The sequence below is a fragment of the Bufo bufo genome, chromosome 3 (assembly GCF_905171765.1).
Source record: "Bufo bufo chromosome 3, aBufBuf1.1, whole genome shotgun sequence".
Taxonomy (NCBI): Eukaryota; Metazoa; Chordata; class Amphibia; order Anura; family Bufonidae; genus Bufo; species Bufo bufo.
Window position 1 is genome coordinate 581,059,284 of NC_053391.1, and position 19,056 is coordinate 581,078,339.

The 19,056-nt window shown below is 44.7% G+C and overlaps 1 protein-coding gene across 1 annotated transcript in view; it reads left to right on the forward strand.

The window, feature by feature from the left end:
- Positions 1 to 19,056, forward strand: part of SOAT2 (sterol O-acyltransferase 2) — a 118,861-nt gene that overhangs the window by 85,871 nt on the left and 13,934 nt on the right. Inside the window, exons 9-10 of the mRNA XM_040425790.1 lie at positions 1,589 to 1,634; positions 5,506 to 5,635. Of these exons, the coding sequence (XP_040281724.1) occupies positions 1,589 to 1,634; positions 5,506 to 5,635 (176 nt within the window). The remainder of the gene's footprint in view (positions 1 to 1,588; positions 1,635 to 5,505; positions 5,636 to 19,056) is intronic.

A 19,056-nucleotide genomic window follows, 5' to 3' on the forward strand; every position in this document is an offset into this window, starting at 1 on the left:
CTGTCTACAGATCAGACAGCATCCAAACTACCGAAGAGTGGAACCTGAAATAAAAGCGCAACAATTCCTGCACAGAACCATGTCTGCCATTTTAAAGAGGGGAAAGATTTTAAACAAACAAATCTTACTTTTTTAGGTTGTATCCACCTCCAGATTACCTCCTGAGTATCTCCTGCATATCAAAGCTATCAAGACAATAGCAAAAACCTGTCTAACAAATTTCTTACCTGTTTTGAAGCACAGTGTCTGAGTAGCCACCTAAAACACAGCTGAAGTTCTGCTACAGTGGAAAAGCTCTAAGCTAGTCTCCTATTGGGGGCAACTGAACATCTGAACTTAAATAGAGATACACGTGTGGTTCTCTGTAAAGTGATATTTCAAGCTAGACTTCTTATACTTAAGAAATGGGTAGAAGTAGATCCTCCGACAGTGGGTCAGTGGAGAAAAGCAGTTGATAACCTGATCAAGGAAGAACGGGTGATGGAGGGCCATAGTAAAAAAAGTAAAAAAATATCGATGAATTATGAAAAAACTGGTTACTTTAGGGCTGGATCGACGAAGGATTCTTTATTTTTATAATGTAACTATTCCCTGCGGATATTGAAGTATGTGATTATTGATTTGATATGTTTGGAATGAATATGTTTTTTTACGAAATGAAAAAAAAAAAGATAAAAAAAAAAATAAGTTAGTCTCCTGAATATCTCAGATGCACTTAGTAATGCTGCACTTTAAGAATGCTGCAAGCTATAATTAGGCAAGCTAATACTATGTTGCTATATATAAACACACTCCCACAAGAGCTCCTCCCCCAACAACAAATTTAACACCTTGATCACCCTATGCTCATTTGCAATCAGACAATAGCAAAAACCTGTCTAACAAATCCCTTACCTGTTTTGAAGCACAGTGTCTGAGTAGCCACCAAAAACACAGCTGATGTTCTGCTGTTTTGAAGCACAGTGTCTGAGTAGCCACCAAAAACGCAGCTGAAGTTCTGCTGTTTTGAAGCAGTGTCTGAGTAGCCACCAAAAACACAGCTGAAGTTCTGCTACAGTGGAAAATCTCTAAGTTAGTCTCCTGAATATCTCAGAGTCACTTAGTAATGCTGCACTTTGAGAATGCTGCCAGCTATAATCCATGCCCCCAATGTGGAGACATCAGCCTTTTATTTTTATGCAAATTAGACTCTAGGTGCAATGAGGGCATTGTCATAGGACATAGAAGCTCCGTTAATTCTCTTCCCGGCTGCACCCCCACCACTTTGACTGACAGGGCCAGGCAGTGAAGACTTAGTCACATGGCCCTATTGTTTTACGGCAGCATGTTCGGCGGACTACATGGCTGAAGATTGCCCATCTGCCTGGCTGAACACTATGAACATGTATATACATCTGGGCAACATTGTGAACATTTGTTACATATTATGATGCCTTGTGGAGTATATTTTCAGGACACTTTGAAACTAAAAAAGCTATAAATACATAACATATTATCTATATGTTATCTCAAGATAAAAATGTGCAAAGTGTTCTGTAATCGCTCAGGTTCACATTGTGTCACGCTCTTCTGTTTTGCCTCCACACAGGACACCATACATAAGGTGGAAATATGTGGCTAAGAACTTTGCCCAGGTAAGGTATAAGTTGAGACAGGCCTTAGATGGGAAGAACTGGCTCTGTACCAACCAGTGTCATGATATATTTAATGATTGGGATGCTGGTTGCTCTAGAGCAGGGATCAGCACCTTCCAGCACTCCAGCTGTTTTGAATCTACAACTCCCAGAATACTCCTTTCACTTCTATGGGAGTTACAAGAACACCTGTGTAAGGCCTCTTTCACACGAGTGAGTTCCATGGATTGGACTTGCAGCATATGTCAGCGAGAGCATGCGTCCTGACCTTCCATCACTGACGGGGTCGCATAGCATTATATTAATTTATGATGCTATGTAACCCCTACAGTTCTTTAATGTATTGAATAACACTGACATAATGCTGTCAGTGCTATACAGGACGGGATGTCAGGACGGGTGCTCTCGCTGACACAGGCTGCGAGTCCAATGCGTGGAACTCGCTCATGTGAAAGAGGCCTAAGCTGCATGCTGGGAGTTGTAGTATCCCAATACTTGGAGTGCCAAAGGTTGCTGATCCCTGTGCTAGAGATAATCCCATATCTTTAGTTACATGTATTGTAATGGCGTTAATCTTTTACTAAATGAAAAATGGCTCCCACTGTTGCATAGGTTTATGTGCATTGCTGTGGTCCATTCAAATACAACAATGAAATAGTTTAATCAGTGAGGGCCAAGGCAAGGAAATCCTATTATAATTAAACCCCATGAGTAACGTGTGCAATGTATCTTTATAGCATCTAGTACATGACTGTATTTTGAGGGGTTGTCTCATTTCAGCAAATTACATTTATCATGTAAACAAAGTTAATACAAGGCACTTACTAATGTATTGTGATTATCCATATTGCCTCCTTTGCTGCTCTTTTCCAGCGGTGATGACCACCTTGCAGTCCAGCAGCGGTGGCCGTCCTTGCACACTATAGGAAAAAAAAACAGCCTCTCTGGTGGACGGGACCATGGGAGTGCCAGGACTTTTTCCTATAGTGTGCAAGCACGGCCACCGCTGCTAGACTGCAGGGTAGTCTGTCACGGTAGGTAAGATAAGGGAAAGAAACAGAACACGGCAAAGCAAACAAAACCACTGACTAGGCCCCAAATGCTAGGGAACAAAGGGGTCACCTCCTAGCAATCCCTAAAACACTTTCCCTAAGCTGCTATGCCCATGTGCATATCTCAATGGTAGATATGCACATGCCCACGTACCTAAGATTATAACACACTGAACCAAACCCTCGGCTGTAGGGAAGAGGGAAAGAGACACCCAGCTCCTTCTAAAACTGAAGGAGCCAGCGTCTCCCTTGAGGCCCAGTCAAATCAGACACAAAAGAAAAAGGGAAAAGGACTTATCTAGAGATGTGCTTGAGCAGACGATCCACCAAACCTCCAGAGCTCACACAAGGCAGAACTTTAACCCGCAAAGGCTATAGGGAGAGAGAGGAATAAATGGCCTCACCAATTACCTACAGTTGTTTTCAAAATTATTCAACCCCCACTGAAATTGAGTGTTTTGGCCAGTTTGACATTGATTTTCATCATTTCAGTCATCTTGTTTACAATTAAATCAAAGAGGCACTTGTAAGTCAGACAAATATAACATAACATTTATAATGAAATAACCACAAATGTCTTTTCTGTGCTCACATCATTATCAGTTTTATTCAACCCCCAAGTGACATTAAATCTTAGTACTTAGTACAACATCCTTTTCCAGTTATAACAGCTTTTAAACGTGAAGCATAGCTTGACACAAGTGTCTTGCAGCGATCTACGGGTATCTTCGCCCATTCTTCAATCGGATTTAAGTCTGGTGACTGCGATGGCCACTTCAAAATGTTCCAGCCTTTAATCTGCAACCATGCTCTAGTGGACTTGGAGGTATGCTTGGGATCATTGTCCTGTTGAAAGGTCCAACGAGAAGTCTCCCAAGCCTCAGGTTTGTGACGGACTGCATCACATTTTCATCCAATATCTCCTGGTACTGAAGAGAATTCATGGTACCTTGCACATGCTGAAGCTTCCCTGTACTTGTAGAAGCAAAACAGCCCCAAAGCATTATTGACCCCCCACCATGCTTCACAGTAGGCAAGGTGTTCTTTTCTTCATAGGCCTTGTTCTTCCTCCTCCAAACATAGCGTTGATCCATGGGCCCAAACAGTTCTAATTTTGTTTCATCAGTCCACAGAACACTATCCCAAAACTTTTGTGGTTTGTCCACATGACTTTTGGCATACTGCAGTCGACTCTTCTTATTCTTTGGAGACAGCAAGGGGGTGCGCCTGGGAGTTCTGGCATGGAGGCCTTCATTACGCAGTGTGCGCCTTATTGTCTGAGCTGAAACTTCAGTACCCACATCTGACAAATCTTTTTTCAGTTCCTCAGCAGTCACACGGGGACTTTTCTCCACTTTGCGCTTCAGGTAGCACACAGCAGTCGAAGTCAGCATCTTCTTTCTGCCACGACCAGGTAGAGTTTCAACAGTGCCCTTTGCCTTGAATTTGCGAATGATGCTTCCTATGGTGTCTCTTGGTATGTTTAACATCTTTGCAATCTTCTTATAGCCATTGCCCTTCCTGTGAAGAGAAATCACCTCTTCTCTTGTCTTCCTGGACCATTCTCTTGACTTCACCATGTTTGTAAACACACCAGTAAATGTCTAGAAGGAGCTGAGTATCACAGTCCTTTTAAATCTGCCTAATTGCTGCTTATTATGCTTGATTGCTGCTCCTTGACATCCACAGGTGTTTTCAATACCTGATCAAAAACACTTGAATGAACCTCTGTTCTTAAGAGTGGTAGTCTTTAAGGGGTTGAATAATTGTGTCAATGAAGAAATCACAAAAAAAAACCATTTAATACTGTATTCCAAAAACAATTGATGTCATTTTAGTTGCATTTGGTTCTTTAAAAAGTCCTTGTAAGATTTCATTCTGAACACAATTACAAATGTACACTAAATTCCCTAAAACCCTTTACAGCATTGGGGGTTGAATAATTTGGAACACAACTGTAAGTAACAACACCTGGGAGGAGGTGGGGTTCTGCTCAAACCCACAACAAAACAAACTGTCAGATCGAGTCATGTGCAGCAATTCTGACAGATCTCCTCAGAACACCCACAGGGCAGGGCGTGACATAGTCATAACCGCTGGAAGTGAGCAGTGTATAATGTGATGAAAAATGAATCCAGCCAGCAAAGGAAGCAATATGGACAATTACAATACATTAGTAAGTGCCTGGTATTAACTTTATCTACATGATAAATGCCATTTGCTGAAGTGAGGCAACCCATTTAAAGCACCTTTGTTATATGGTAAAGGCAGTTTACTTACTGAAGTTACATTATTGTCTCAGTTGTTAAAGGAGCCATTATTGTGAATATTTTCTTGGTTCCCTCTTCTTTTTTTCCCTTTAAAGGGGTTTTCTAGGAGTTAGATAACCTGTCTTCAGGATAGGTCTAGATTGGTGTGGGTCCGACACCCGGGACCCCGCTGATCAGCTGTTTAAGAAGTAACCGGTGCTCCTGTGAGTGCCGTGGCCTTCTCTCTGCCCACCAAACACAGTGCTGTCCATTTGATAGCTGCTGTGCTTGGTATCACAGCTCAGCCCCATTCACTTCAATGGGGCTGAGCTGCACCTAGGCCATGTGACCGATGAACGTGACATCACATGGCCTAGGGAAAGCTGCGAGAAGGGCATGGCACTACTGCGAACACTATTGCCTTCTCAAACAGCTGATCAGATACTGATGACCTATCCAGAGGACAGTTCATCATTATAAAAGTCTCGGAAAATCCCTTTAAGGTGACGATAAAAAGAATGTATGGTGTGAAATATAATAATCTGTTTTTAATTTTCTCCATATCAATAGTTTCTTGGCGGTATGTTTTTTGGGTACTTTATCATGGTCACACTCTGCATCCCGGTATTCAAAAACATGAGCAAGCAGCCATTCAGTACCAAGACCTTGGTGCTTTCCATCTTCCATGCCACCCTGCCTGGTAAGACTAAGAGCAGACACAGTCCATGAACAAGAGAGGTGCTGTTTCTGGAAGTAAAGCAGATCCTTTTCTCTAACCTCATACAACCCCTTTACGTACTTGTTACTGATTTTGCTCCTGCTAATAACCCTACACGCATTCAGTTATCTCTTATTTCAGCCCCTAAGTCTGTGTTTTATGGCTGTACTATTAATTGGAAACTGCCTGTATTAACTTGCTGATGGTTGACAGATGGCATAAAGACCTGGGTTGGCTGGCATGTATTTAGATTGCATGCATTTCTGCAAGAAATATTTTTATATCTCACGTACAGACTGAAGTATTCTACTAGACATGTCACTGGAAAAAGTACAATGCCAAGAGGTGAAGAAAAGTACATCAGTATTAGCAGGGCCGGATTAACGTAGGGGCGGATGGAGCTGCAGCTCCAGGCCCCTGCATGAAAATAGGCCCAGCAGCCCGCATAGGCCAACCGGAGCTAGGCCCGCATGGGCCGCCTCGCTGAGGTTGCCTGGCGGCCGCCCCGCAGCCCTTTAGTAGGACCGAACCGTGCCGACTGTCAGATGATGACAGGGCCGGCGCGCAAGGAGAAATCTCCCAGGCCGGCCCTTTACAGAACTCACCAGGACAGTGTCAGCTGACAGATCAGGTCAGGTGACAGGTCAGCTGTGCACGCCGCGCTGCGTCGTCACGTCAGACTCCTCCCCTGGGGCCTAGGCCATGCCGTAAAGTGAAAGACCGTGATGGCTGCTGCGCGCAGGAAGTTCAGAATTCTTCCTGCGTGGAGTCAGGGGTGCTGCCAGCGGTGAGTCGCGTTCAGCAGCCTTCAGTGTACTGCCCAGAAAACAACTCATAGGCGGTAAGTAAATCAGCATTGGCTCACCTCACCTATTATACTGTATAATTTATACATGTCATTCAGGAGCATGGAAAAGCTGGGTGATGATTTTTTTCACCTAGCTTTTCCATGCTCCTGAATTGCATATCTGCTTATAGGCATATATATCTTTATAATAGCTGAGCCTTATCTACTATAAACAGATATGCCATCCAGGAGCATGGAAAAGCTAAGTGAGAAATAGTCACCTAGCTCTTCAATGCTCCTGAGTGGTATATCTGCTTATAATAGATCAGGTATTATAAACAGATATGCCTATAGGCAGATTTGCAACTCCGAAGCATGGAAAAGCTAGGTGACTATTTATCACCTAGGTTTTCCATGCTCCTGAATGGCATATCTGCTTATAATAGATCAGCTATTATAAACAGATATGCCTAAAGGCAGATTTGCCATTCAGGAGCATAGCATGGAAAAGTTAGGTGAGAAATTGTCACCTAGCTTTTCCATGCTCCTGAATGATATATCCGCTTATAATAGATCAGCTATTACAAACAGATATGCCTAAAGGCAGATCTGCCATTCAGGAGCATGGAAAAGCTAGGTGACTGTTTCTCACCTAGCTTTTCCATGCTCCTGAATGGCAGATCTGCATATAATAGCTTGGCTATTATAAACATGTATGCATATAAGCAGATATGCCATTCAGGAGCATGGAAAAGCTAGGTGACTATTTCTTGCCTACCTATCTTTTCCAAGCTCCTCAATGGCATATCTGCTTATAATAGATTAGCTTTTATAAACACATATGCCATTCAGGAGCATGGAAAAGTCGTGAATAGCTTTTTCATGCTCCTGAATGACATATCCAGCAGCACTAGTTAACTCCTTGGGGGGTGGCTATACATAATACAGCCATCTATATAGATGGCTGTATATTTAAACTGTGGCCAGAGATGTACACTTAGGCTAAGTTCACACAGCAGATTTTTCACAGGCTAAGTTTACACAGCAGATTTTTCACACGCAAACCCGTGCGTAAATCTGCTTCAAAATTACGCATGAACTTTAGTCCAATAGACTTGAATGGGATTACGTAGACCCGTTCACACTTCAAACTTTATGCATGCGTATTTTCACATGTGTAATTTTGCGTAAATTCACACTTTATTTGTGCTATAAAAAGTTGCTCTGTGTTGTGTTTTCATTTTCTATAAAAAGGCCCATTAAAATCTTCTGCACCAGGCCCATGATGCTCTTAATCCGGCCCTGAGTATTAGTATCATTAAAGGGATTTTTGGGACTTTAATATTGATGACCTGCAATGAGCAGGACACTGGGTCATTGGGGCTGCTATGCAGTGGGTCAGATTTAGGTGTAACTAAGTTCGTGACGCCAGTTGCAGCTTGCGCAGGTACTGTAAAAGGGCCCTTTAGGATGGTATGAGCACACGTACTAGGTTAGGAATGCCAGAGGGGGATATTGTCTCTGTATTGTGTCAACGGTGTCTCCTACCTTAGTACAGCCGGACTCCTGTATCCTGGCTCACATGCAACAAAATTGAGTGTTGTAAATAGGAGTAATGGAGGAATGATGGAATTCCACACAGAGAATAGGGTCCAACTTGTCTTTACTTGATATCATCTTATGCAGCTTTAGATCCATACAATTACAGCAATAGTCTAGGGTCCCAGCAGGTGTTGGCAATATGTGGCAGGAATAATATATATCTATTCTGCATCTGAACATGCGCCTATAGATCTGGCAGGTATCTGTCTTCTGCTCTGTCTTGGGTTCTGCTTAGTTTGGGCCTGACTAGCTATGGAGGTACTTATCTTCTCCTTGTTGCTAGAATCTGTACTTACAGGACTGCTCGCAGGGAATATTCGTTTCGTCCTGGAGATCTAGAAGTTCTGCAATTGCTGCTTTCTTTGTTCATCCAGCTGAGGTAAGGAACTGAGGCTGGGGATGTTGCTTTAGGCCTCAGGTTAGGCCTGAATCCTTTGTTGGGATCCCTGTTTCTGGGAGCTCCTATTCACGCAGCCTGCCCCAACAGGGGGTGGCTGGTACACTGCCTAGAACCTTCTGTCCTCCCTCTGAAGTAAGAGTGGGCACATTCCACTCCTCCTCAGATGGGGGAAGCTAGCCTGGAATGGTATATTCCAGCCTAGGTATACTAACTTTCCTACAGACTATCTGCTACATACTGCTGCCACCTGCTGGTGTACATGGAAATTACAGCAAATATATAAAATACAGATAAATACATGGCAATGCACAGTGAGATTACATCAGATATTAACACATTCACATCTTAACATAATGAAGCCGGGTGTCAGAGTTTAGTGACATACTCTGGGATGTTACATACCCGCTTACTTTAAGTGAAGCCGTCCTCGGCGCAAGATAGGCGGTAAAGGAATAAGCTCTGGGTACCCAATTAATACAACGTGCTGCATGAATTTACATATAAGACATTACATAGACAAAACATATAACGGTTTCCTCGAGGTCCCTGCCCGCTAGCATAAGGTGTCCAACACCAGTTTCCTTATCTTGGTATAACCAGTGAACCTATAACTGCACAAAGCATGCATCGCTGACTGACTTTGTATGTTCTGGACCCGTCAAACATCAAAGAAAGCATGGGGGTGTCTTTACTCCGTAATCCTACCATTGTGTAATGCAAAGCCCGCAAATAGAAGGGTGGCGTTATCCTGTTGTCCCTTCCCTGCATCATAGCCTGAAGAAATTTGGCTTATAGCACAATCACTATGATGTCTAAGAGGAAGCTAAGTAGTGGCTCTAAGGCTTGAGGCGCCTTACCTTAGGCAAAAAAGGCTCAGAAGGGGAGGTATGCTTCGTCTCCGTGTCTTCTGGCAATGTCACAGGAGGAGGGTCTTTAATCCCGTGCACTCCTGGAATGAGACACCTCCGGATGGGAACAATCCGGAACATTTAACAAGCGGGAAGGAGCAGCCTAGGGCTTCTAACGATTCCCGAAGCAGCAGGGGTACCTGTGAAACTAGACCTGTCAGGACTTACCATTTGGTCCTACCCTGGGTACCTATGGGTATACTTCACCGGGTGTAGGCCATGGTGTACAACGTCCGTATGATGACAGTCCGTATAAGGGGGAGAGAACAAGAGCTGTAAAAAGAGACACTTTAGTAAGTTGCTAAATTTTTTGTTAAGTGCAATCATTTGGATTAGTGCATAAAATCACATTGTGGCACCTGGAGAGATAATACACACAATGGGCAGGATATCTTGAACATTAAATAACATTTGTAATCTGGTTACAATGACATAAGTTATAAAGTGCAAGCTTTTATGTTGCAATAAAACATTTTTATAAAATAGTGCAATCTTATAAGTGCAAGGGATAGGCTCAACAATAACTTGAGTCCGTTTTCCTGAAAGTGCTTGAAGTAGAATCCTCTGGAATCTGAAAAAAAGGTCCTTTGCAATCCACAGGGCAAAAGAGTTCATTGTAATCCAAAGGGTTAAAAGTTAATAGCAGCAGGCTATCAGGTAACCTGAGAAAGGGGATAAAACATTAAACTTGGAGTTGAGGGGGTTAAGTGCTAATGGGGGGAGTCCTAACTGACATGACCATCTGGATGAGGACAACACTGGCAACCTGGAACAAAAACGGTTAAAACATCACACAACATGCCAACCGGTCCTCACTCGTCAGGTTATCAGTCCATGGCGTGGCTCCCAAACAATGTCATTTGTTGACTTTCTTTACTGATGGGGACACCCTACAGGTAGGTGTCTATCTCCTCGTCACTGCTGGAGCTTCTGAACCTCATAAGAGGAACATCTTGCCTCTGCTGGTGGCTAAGAGTGGTGTTGACGGTGGTGCGCCAGCGACCTCTACCGGTGACTGTAGGTATAGGCCGGACAGTCAACCTGGAGAATGTGGCTGTGGCTTGCTGCAGACCGGGATCCACAGCCGGTGCAGGAAGGGGTAACACTTCTGGCTTCCGTGGCTCAGGGAGTGCTGGAACAGTTGACTGGGACTGCTTCCATGGGAGTACATAGGGGGGTACGAAACATGGCTGCACCTTAGGATTGAAGGTAAGAACTGAATTATTTATTTGTCCTACCCTCAGGGTTGGTGGAGGTGACAGATCTGGAATTAAAGGTGCAGGAGCTGGTTCTGCCTTTTCTTTGAAGACCAGCCTGCCGTCTGGGGTCTCCTGTAAACATCTTGTTCTAGCCGCAGAGCCTGGCTCTTCCTGCCAGGTCTCTGGGGTGATGGCAGGGGAGAGAGGTTTCTGGAGCAGAGTTACTCCAGCCGCAAATAGTCCTTGGATGGACCGCATGGGGGTGTATTCCACCTGGTCCCCAATGTATAGATTGTGCCTCTCTTGGGGCAAATAGTGGCGCTTTACAGATCTGCGGCCCACAAATATCTCAGTTCCTGAGTGGTTATCCTGGAGAAAACCCACACCTCTTTCAACAGAGAACCATAGGACGGTTCCTGTGCGTCTGGTCAGGACGGGATCTCCAGACTGGGGGTGGTCAAGGACTTCCTTCACCCATTCCTCTACGGCCGACTTGTACTCCCAAGCCGTCTGGGCAAATGCGGTGATCTCATGCGGCACCTCGGGGTTGAGGCTGCTGAGCTGGCTGTAGCTGGGCGGTGGAGTGGAATCCCTGGCCGCCTCCACCGCACCAGTAGGTGGCTGTGGCTTGGTAGGCCTCAAGCTGATTGGCGGTGATGGGGTCTCTGGACGTGGCGGTGGAGCGGACATGGACTGGGCCTGGGCCTCAGGGAGCGGGGTAGCTCCTACCTGACGTCGCGGCCGGGTGGCCGGTTCCAGTGTCCTCCGCTGGTCCTCTCCGGATTCAGGCGCCATCTGGATCACAGGCTTCTCTTCTGCTGAAGGAGTGACGTCAGCGACGTCCTCTGCGGGAGCGGGTATCACATCAACATCCATCCGGACAGGTTCTTCAACTTCTGCCGGTGCGCTATATACAGCAGAGGGATCCACGGCATCTTGGTATTCGATGACCACATCTGGGACACCGCTGTCAGGAACCGGGACTTCTTCACTCTCCTCCGACATCTCTGGTAGCTCCGGTAAGCTAGATGCAGCAGGGGTCTGCAGCACAGGGGTATCCACGGCCTCCTGGCGGGCAGCAAGAGCTGAGGGTCCGCGTCTCTGTACAAGTTGAGAGACCCGGATCTCCATGGGCTGTTCTGGGTACACTTCCTCCCCAGCGATGGACATGGCATTCCACCTTGGTCTTGGATAAGCCATCTTGTTCTCCTCCTTCTCCTGGCAAGTAGTAGGTTTTGAGGGTGCAGCCCAAGGGATGGAGACTTTATCACCTTGGTGCACAATAGAAAGTTCAAGGTGGGCAGGCTCAATTTTTCCCGCTCCTGAGGGGGCGTTTTTCGCTATCTTCGCGCCGCTCCTGAGGGGGTGTAGTCACATTTTCCCGCTTCTGGGGGGCGTATTTCTCATTTTCGCGCTCCTGGGAGGGCGTTTCTTGATTTCTTTGTCTTTCAGCATAAGGACGCCGCGCCATTTTGGGATGAATATGGCGAATCTTTACAATGCCGAATTAACACTTGACGTGCTGCAGCGCACGTGCAGCGCTTTCTTTGGCACAGCAATGTAAGTAAGCAATTCACTTTATAAGCGGTTTTGGTGCAATCTTCAGCCCTTTTGATATACTGTGCAGCATGCAATTTTTTAAGTCCGTTTTTGCGCAATTAGATGTGATTTTGCTGGTTAGGGATGGACACACAATTTCAATCGTGACGCCACTTGAATGCAATGAGCAGGACACTGGGTCATTGGGGCTGTTATGCAGTGGGTCAGATTTAGGTGTAACTAAGTTCGTGACGCCAGTTGCAGCTTGCGCAGGTACTGTAAAAGGGCCCTTTAGGATGGTATGAGCACACGTACTAGGTTAGGAATGCCAGAGGGGGATATTGTCTCTGTATTGTGTCAACGGTGTCTCCTACCTTAGTATGGCCGGACTCCTGTATCCTGGCTCACATGCAACAAAATTGAGTGTTGTAAATAGGAGTAATGGAGGAATGATGGAATTCCACACAGAGAATAGGGTCCAACTTGTCTTTACTTGATGTTATCTTATGCAGCTTTAGATCCATACAATTACAGCAATAGTCTAGGGTCCCAGCAGGTGTTGGCAATACACTGCGTGCAGAATTATTAGGCAAATGAGTATTTTGACCACATCATCCTCTTTATGCATGTTGTCTTACTCCAAGCTGTATAGGCTCGAAAGCCTACTACCAATTAAGCATATTAAGTGATGTGCATCTCTGCAATGAGAAGGGGTGTGGTCTAATGACATCAACACCCTATATTAGGTGTGCATAATTATTAGGCAACTACCTTTCCTTTGGCAAAATGGGTCAAAAAAGGACTTGACAGGCTCAGAAAAGTCAAAAATAGTGAGATATCTTGCAGAGGGATGCAGCACTCTTAAAATTGCAAAGCTTCTGAAGCGTGATCATCGAACAATCAAGCGTTTCATTCAAAATAGTCAACAGGGTCGCAAGAAGCGTGTGGAAAAACCAAGGCGCAAAATAACTGCCCATGAACTGAGAAAAGTCAAGCGTGCAGCTGCCAAGATGCCACTTGCCACCAGTTTGGCCATATTTCAGAGCTGCAACATCACTGGAGTGCCCAAAAGCACAAGGTGTGCAATACTCAGAGACATGGCCAGGGTAAGAAAGGCTGAAAGACGACTACCACTGAACAAGACACACAAGCTGAAACGTCAAGACTGGGCCAAGAAATATCTCAAGACTGATTTTTCTAAGGTTTTATGGACTGATGAAATGAGAGTGAGTCTTGATGGGCCAGATGGATGGGCCCGTGGCTGGATTGGTAAAGGGCAGAGAGCTCCAGTCCGACTCAGACGCCAGCAAGGTGGAGTACTGGTTTGGGCTGGTATCATCAAAGATGAGCTTGTGGGGCCTTTTCGGGTTGAGGATGGAGTCAAGCTCAACTCCCAGTCCTACTGCCAGTTTCTGTAAGACACCTTCTTCAAGCAGTGGTACAGGAAGAAGTCTGCATCCTTCAAGAAAAACATGATTTTCATGCAGGACAATGCTCCATCACACGCGTCCAAGTACTTCACAGCGTGGCTGGCAAGAAAGGTTATAAAAGAAGAAAATCTAATGACATGGCCTCCTTGTTCACCTGATCTGAACCCCATTGAGAACCTGTGGTCCATCATCAAATGTGAGATTTACAAGGAGGGAAAACAGTACACCTCTCTGAACAGTGTCTGGGAGGCTGTGGTTGCTGCTGCACGCAATGTTGATGGTGAACAGATCAAAACACTGACAGAATCCATGGATGGCAGGCTTTTGAGTGTCCTTGCAAAGAAAGGTGGCTATATTGGTCACTGATTTGTTTTTGTTTTGTTTTTGAATGTCAGAAATGTATATTTGTGAATGTTGAGATGTTATATTGGTTTCACTGGTAAAAATAAATAATTGAAATGGGTATATATTTGTTTTTTGTTAAGTTGCCTAATAATTATGCACAGTAATAGTCACCTGCACACACAGATATCCCCCTAAAATAGCTGAAACTAAAAACAAACTAAAAACTACTTCCAAAAATATTCAGCTTTGATATTAATGAGTTTTTTGGGTTCATTGAGAACATGGTTGTTGTTCAATAATAAAATTAATCCTCAAAAATACAACTTTTGCTGTGCTGACAAGATAAGAGGGATCCTCGGTAAGCATTGGCCTATCTTGATGATAGACCCAGATATTAAAGAAGCTGTACATGACTACCCTCAAATTACATTTAGAAGGGGCAGCAACTTGAAGGATCTCCTTGTTCACAGCCATTTCACACCTGTTCCTAGGCAAGGCACTTGGCTCGACCGTAGGCCAATAGGCTGCTTCAGGTGTAGTGGCTGTGTAGCCTGTGGGCTCATTCAACCAGGCAAAACCTTTTACAGCTCCAATTTGTCAAAAACATTTCCTATCAGAGATTTTATCAATTGTAAGACACAGGGCGTCATTTATAAGATCACCTGCACCTGCGGTTTGGAATACGTAGGAAAAACAAAACGTGAGCTACGTAGACGCCTTGGTGAGCATCTTGGCGACATTGCCAATAACAGGGACACAGCAGTGTCGAGGCATGTACATGATTACCACCAGGGGAATCCAAACTGCCTCAAGGCAGTAGGAATTAAGCAAGTTGTTCGTCCGGCCCGTGGGGGAGACTGGGACCGCACGCTGCTCCAGAAGGAATCCCGCTGGATTTTTACGCTGGGCACAGTCTCACCCATGGGGCTCAATGAACAGCTCAATTTCGGCTGCTTCATATAGCCCAAGGATTGATCACCCATTGAATATATGTGGGGTGCCCTCTACTGCCCCCATATATATTCATAGTTACATTTTGTGTTTAAGTATATACCATCTCCTTCCCCCTCCCCCCTTCCTCGTTTACCTGTCCCTTCCTTCAATTTTACCATCTCCCCTTATGCCCCTCCTATATGTGTCCATATACTGCCAACATAGTCTTGAATCATATATTACTTTATCATTTTGCCATATAATACCAGGTTCATATTGAGCGCAGCAACATACCCGGAGCTGCGCGGCCCGACGATGCCTGTGAACGCGTCCCGTTGGCTTGGCAACCGTCGCGTCATCTCGCGTGTATTTGCGAGATGGGACGTGATGACGTCATCTCTGTCATACGTCCACCTCCCTGCCTTCCTCTCTCTGTGCGTTGTATCGCTCCGCGCATGCGCGGGCGTTCATCACTCGCTCGGACTGAGGTGGGCGTGTTCTAGCCAAGCCTCATTCTGAGGCTGGCTTTCACTTTAAAAGGTAGCGCCTGTCAACGGCTACCCAGGCTACATCAGCCCATGCGTCTCAGCTGTTAGGAGAGGGGCTCCATATCTTGATTCCCCTTTCCCCTCATAGCTAATTTGCCCACTTAAGATCCATATCTGGATTGTGGTGTTTCTTGTCTCTGTGCAGAGTGCACTTTTGACATTATTGTCAGTGCACCTAGCACAGATTCAGCCCAAGCTCCCATGTTTCCCCTGATGAGCTTGTTACTCATCCCTCCCCAGCGAAACATGCATGTAGGGATTAGGTAAGCAAGGGCTTCTCTAGGGCGCATTAATTCCAGGGTGAGGTTCCTGTAGGTGACTGGTGGCGGGTCTCCGTCATCCGGTCACATAGGCGAGTGTAGGGCTCCAGGGCTATTCTAGGGCCAGCCAGTTCTACTAACCTCCCTGTGCTACGTGATTACCGTCTTCAACTGTGTGAATATCTATCAACACCGGCCGGTCAATTGCTGTTTCTGGAGTACCCCATCTGTGCGGTAGGACCAACCGGTTTTTTCCTGGTGCCGCCGAGCACTTTACATTATTGCTTTTTTGGTTTTGGCACCATCTACATCTGTCTGGTAAACCGCCGTGGTGCTCCGCGTGTGTATATTTATATAAATTGTTCATCTCTTATCTTGGGACCCATTTATTCTAAATATCTTTATTAAACGTTAAGTTTTATTTTTGACCACTTTCCATATAATTCTTCTGTTTGACTCAGGTGGTCACCCTCATTATCTATATTGTCTGTTTGTCAAAAATACAACTTGCCTAATAATTCTGCACTCCCTGTATGTGGCAGGAATAATATATATCTATTCTGCATCTGAACATACGCCTATAGATCTGGCAGGTATCTGTCTTCTGCTCTGTCTTGGGTTCTGCTTAGTTTGGGCCTGACTAGCTATGGAGGTACTTATCTTCTCCTTGTTGCTAGAATCTGTACTTACAGGACTGCTCACAGGGAATATTGGTTTCGTCCTGGAGATCTAGAAGTTCTGCAATTGCTGCTTTCTTTGTTCATCCAGCTGAGGTAAGGAACTCAGGCTGGGGATGTTGCTTTAGGCCTCAGGTTAGGCCTGAATCCTTTGTTGGGATCCCTGTTTCTGGGAGCTCCTATTCACGCAGCCTGCCTGAACAGGGGGTGGCTGGTACACTGCCTAGAACCTTCTGTCCTCCCTCTGAAGTAAGAGTGGGCACATTCCACTCCTCCTCAGATGGGGGAAGCTAGCCTGGAATGGTATATTCCAGCCTAGGTATACTAACTTTCCTACAGACTATCTGCTACATACTGCTGCCACCTGCTGGTGTACATGGAAATTACAGCAAATATATAAAATACAGATAAATACATGGCAATGCACAGTGAGATTACATCAGATATTAACACATTCACATCTTAACATAATGAAGCCGGGTGTCAGAGTTTAGTGACATACTCTGGGATGTTACAGACCCATCCTCAGTCATCCATATCAGATTGGCGGGGTCTGACATCCGGCACCCCCACCGATCAGCTGTTTGAAGAGAAGGCTGTGCTCCGTTCAAGCGCTGCCTTCCCTTCACTGTTTACCTGCACGCTGTCGACATCACAGCAGGTATAATTACAAGCCGTTGCATTCAGTTCTATGGGGCGGCTCGTTCCTATTCAAGTGTATAGGAACATATATACACCTGCTCGCCACTGCGATGTCGACAGCAAGCAGGTAAACAATGAAGGGAAGGAACGGAGCACAGCCTTCTCTTCAAACAGCTGATCGGTGGGGGTGCCGGATGTCAGACCCCCGCCAATCTGATATGGATGACTGAGGATGACTCATCAATATTAAAGTCCCATAAAATCCCTTTAATGATACTAATACTGATGTACATTTCTTCACCTCTTGGCATTGTACTTTTTCCAGTGACATGTCTAGTAGAATATTTCAGTCTGTACGTGAGATATAAAAATATTTCTTGCAGAAATGCATGCAATCTAAATACATTCCAGCCCACCCAGATCTTTATGCCATCTGTCCATCAGCAAGTTAACCACTTTCCGTCCGCCCATAGGATATAAACGTCCTATGGGTGGACCTCTATTTCTGAAAGCACGTTTTAAAACGTCCTTTCAGAAATCGCAGCTGCATGCTAATCGTGCAGCTGCTGATCGGGTTGCCCGCTGTCAGTGACAGCAGGGCAACCCAGAGAGGAGGCAGGGACAGTGCCCAGGTGTCCCTGCCTTCAGGATCGCTGCAGACACAGCGCTCACCGAGCGCTTCCTGTTCCGGCCCGGCGGTCATGTGACCGCCGGGACCGGAGAGTGCAGGAGCTGTGTGAGGTCTCTCACAGACCTCGATCACCCCTGCTCTGAGGCTGTACAGCGCTGGATTGCTGCTGTACAGCCTCTCTAGGGGTGCATTTCTTCTGTAACTGGGGCTACTATGTCGGCCCCTGTTACAGGAGAAATCAACAGTGAAAAAAAAAAAAAGTGAAGTAAATGTCCCCCAGAGGTCTTGTATGACCTTATGGGGGACGAAAAGTGTCAAATAAAATAAAAAAAAATAAAATAAAAAAAGTTTCACATGTAAAAAAAAAAAGTCCCCAAGTAAGGAATAATTTTTTTTTTAAAAAATAGAAAAAATAAAATAAAATAGACATATTTGGTATTGCCGCGTCCGTAAAAACCAGCTCTAAAAAAATTTCACATGACCTAACCCCTCGGGTGAACACCGTAAAAAAAAAAAAAAAAAAATGGTGTCAAAACAAGCAATTTTTGTCACCTTGCATCACAAAAGGTGCAACACCAAGTGATCAAAAACGCGTATGTCCCACAAAATGGTACCAATAAAACCGTCATCTCATCCCGCAAAAAATGAGCCCCAACATAAGAAAATCTCTCAAAAAATAAAAAAACTATAGCTCTCAGAACATGGACACATTAAAACATAATGTTTTTGTTTCAAAAATGCTATTATTGTGTAAAACTTTAATAAATGAGAAAAAGTATACATATTAGGTATCGCCACGTCCGTAACAATCTGCTCTATAAAAATGTCACTTGACTGAACCACTCAGATGAACGCGGTAAAAATAAATAAATAGAAACTGTGCTAAAACAGCCAATTTTTTGGTCACCTTGCCCCATAAAGTGTTATAATGAATGATCAAAAAATCCTATGTACCCAAAAATAGTACTAATAAAACTGGCACCTTATCCCCTAGTTTCCAAAATGGGGTCACTTCTTGGGAGTTTCTACTGTAAGGGTGCATCAGGGGGCTTCAAATGGGACATGGCATCTAAAAACCATGTGGAGTTCCTTTTCTTCTGCGCCCTGCCGTGTGCCCATACAGCAGTTTATGACCACATGTGGGGTGTTTCTGTAAACCGCAGAATCTGGGTAATAAATATTAAGTTTTGTTTGGCTGCTAACCATCGATGTATTAAAGAAAAAATTGGATTAAAATGGAAAATCTGCCAAAAAAGTGAAATTTTAAAATTTGATCTCCATTTTCCTTTAATTCTTGTGGAACGCATAAAGGGTTAACAAAGTTTGTAAAATCGGTTTTGAATACCTTGAGGGGTGTAGTTTCTACAATGGGGTCATTTATGGGGGTGGGGTATCCACTATGTAGGCCCCACAAAGTGACTTCAGACCTGAACTGGTCCTTAAAAAGTGGGTTTTGTCAATTTTCTTAAAAATTTGAAGAATTGCTTCTAAACTTCTAAGCC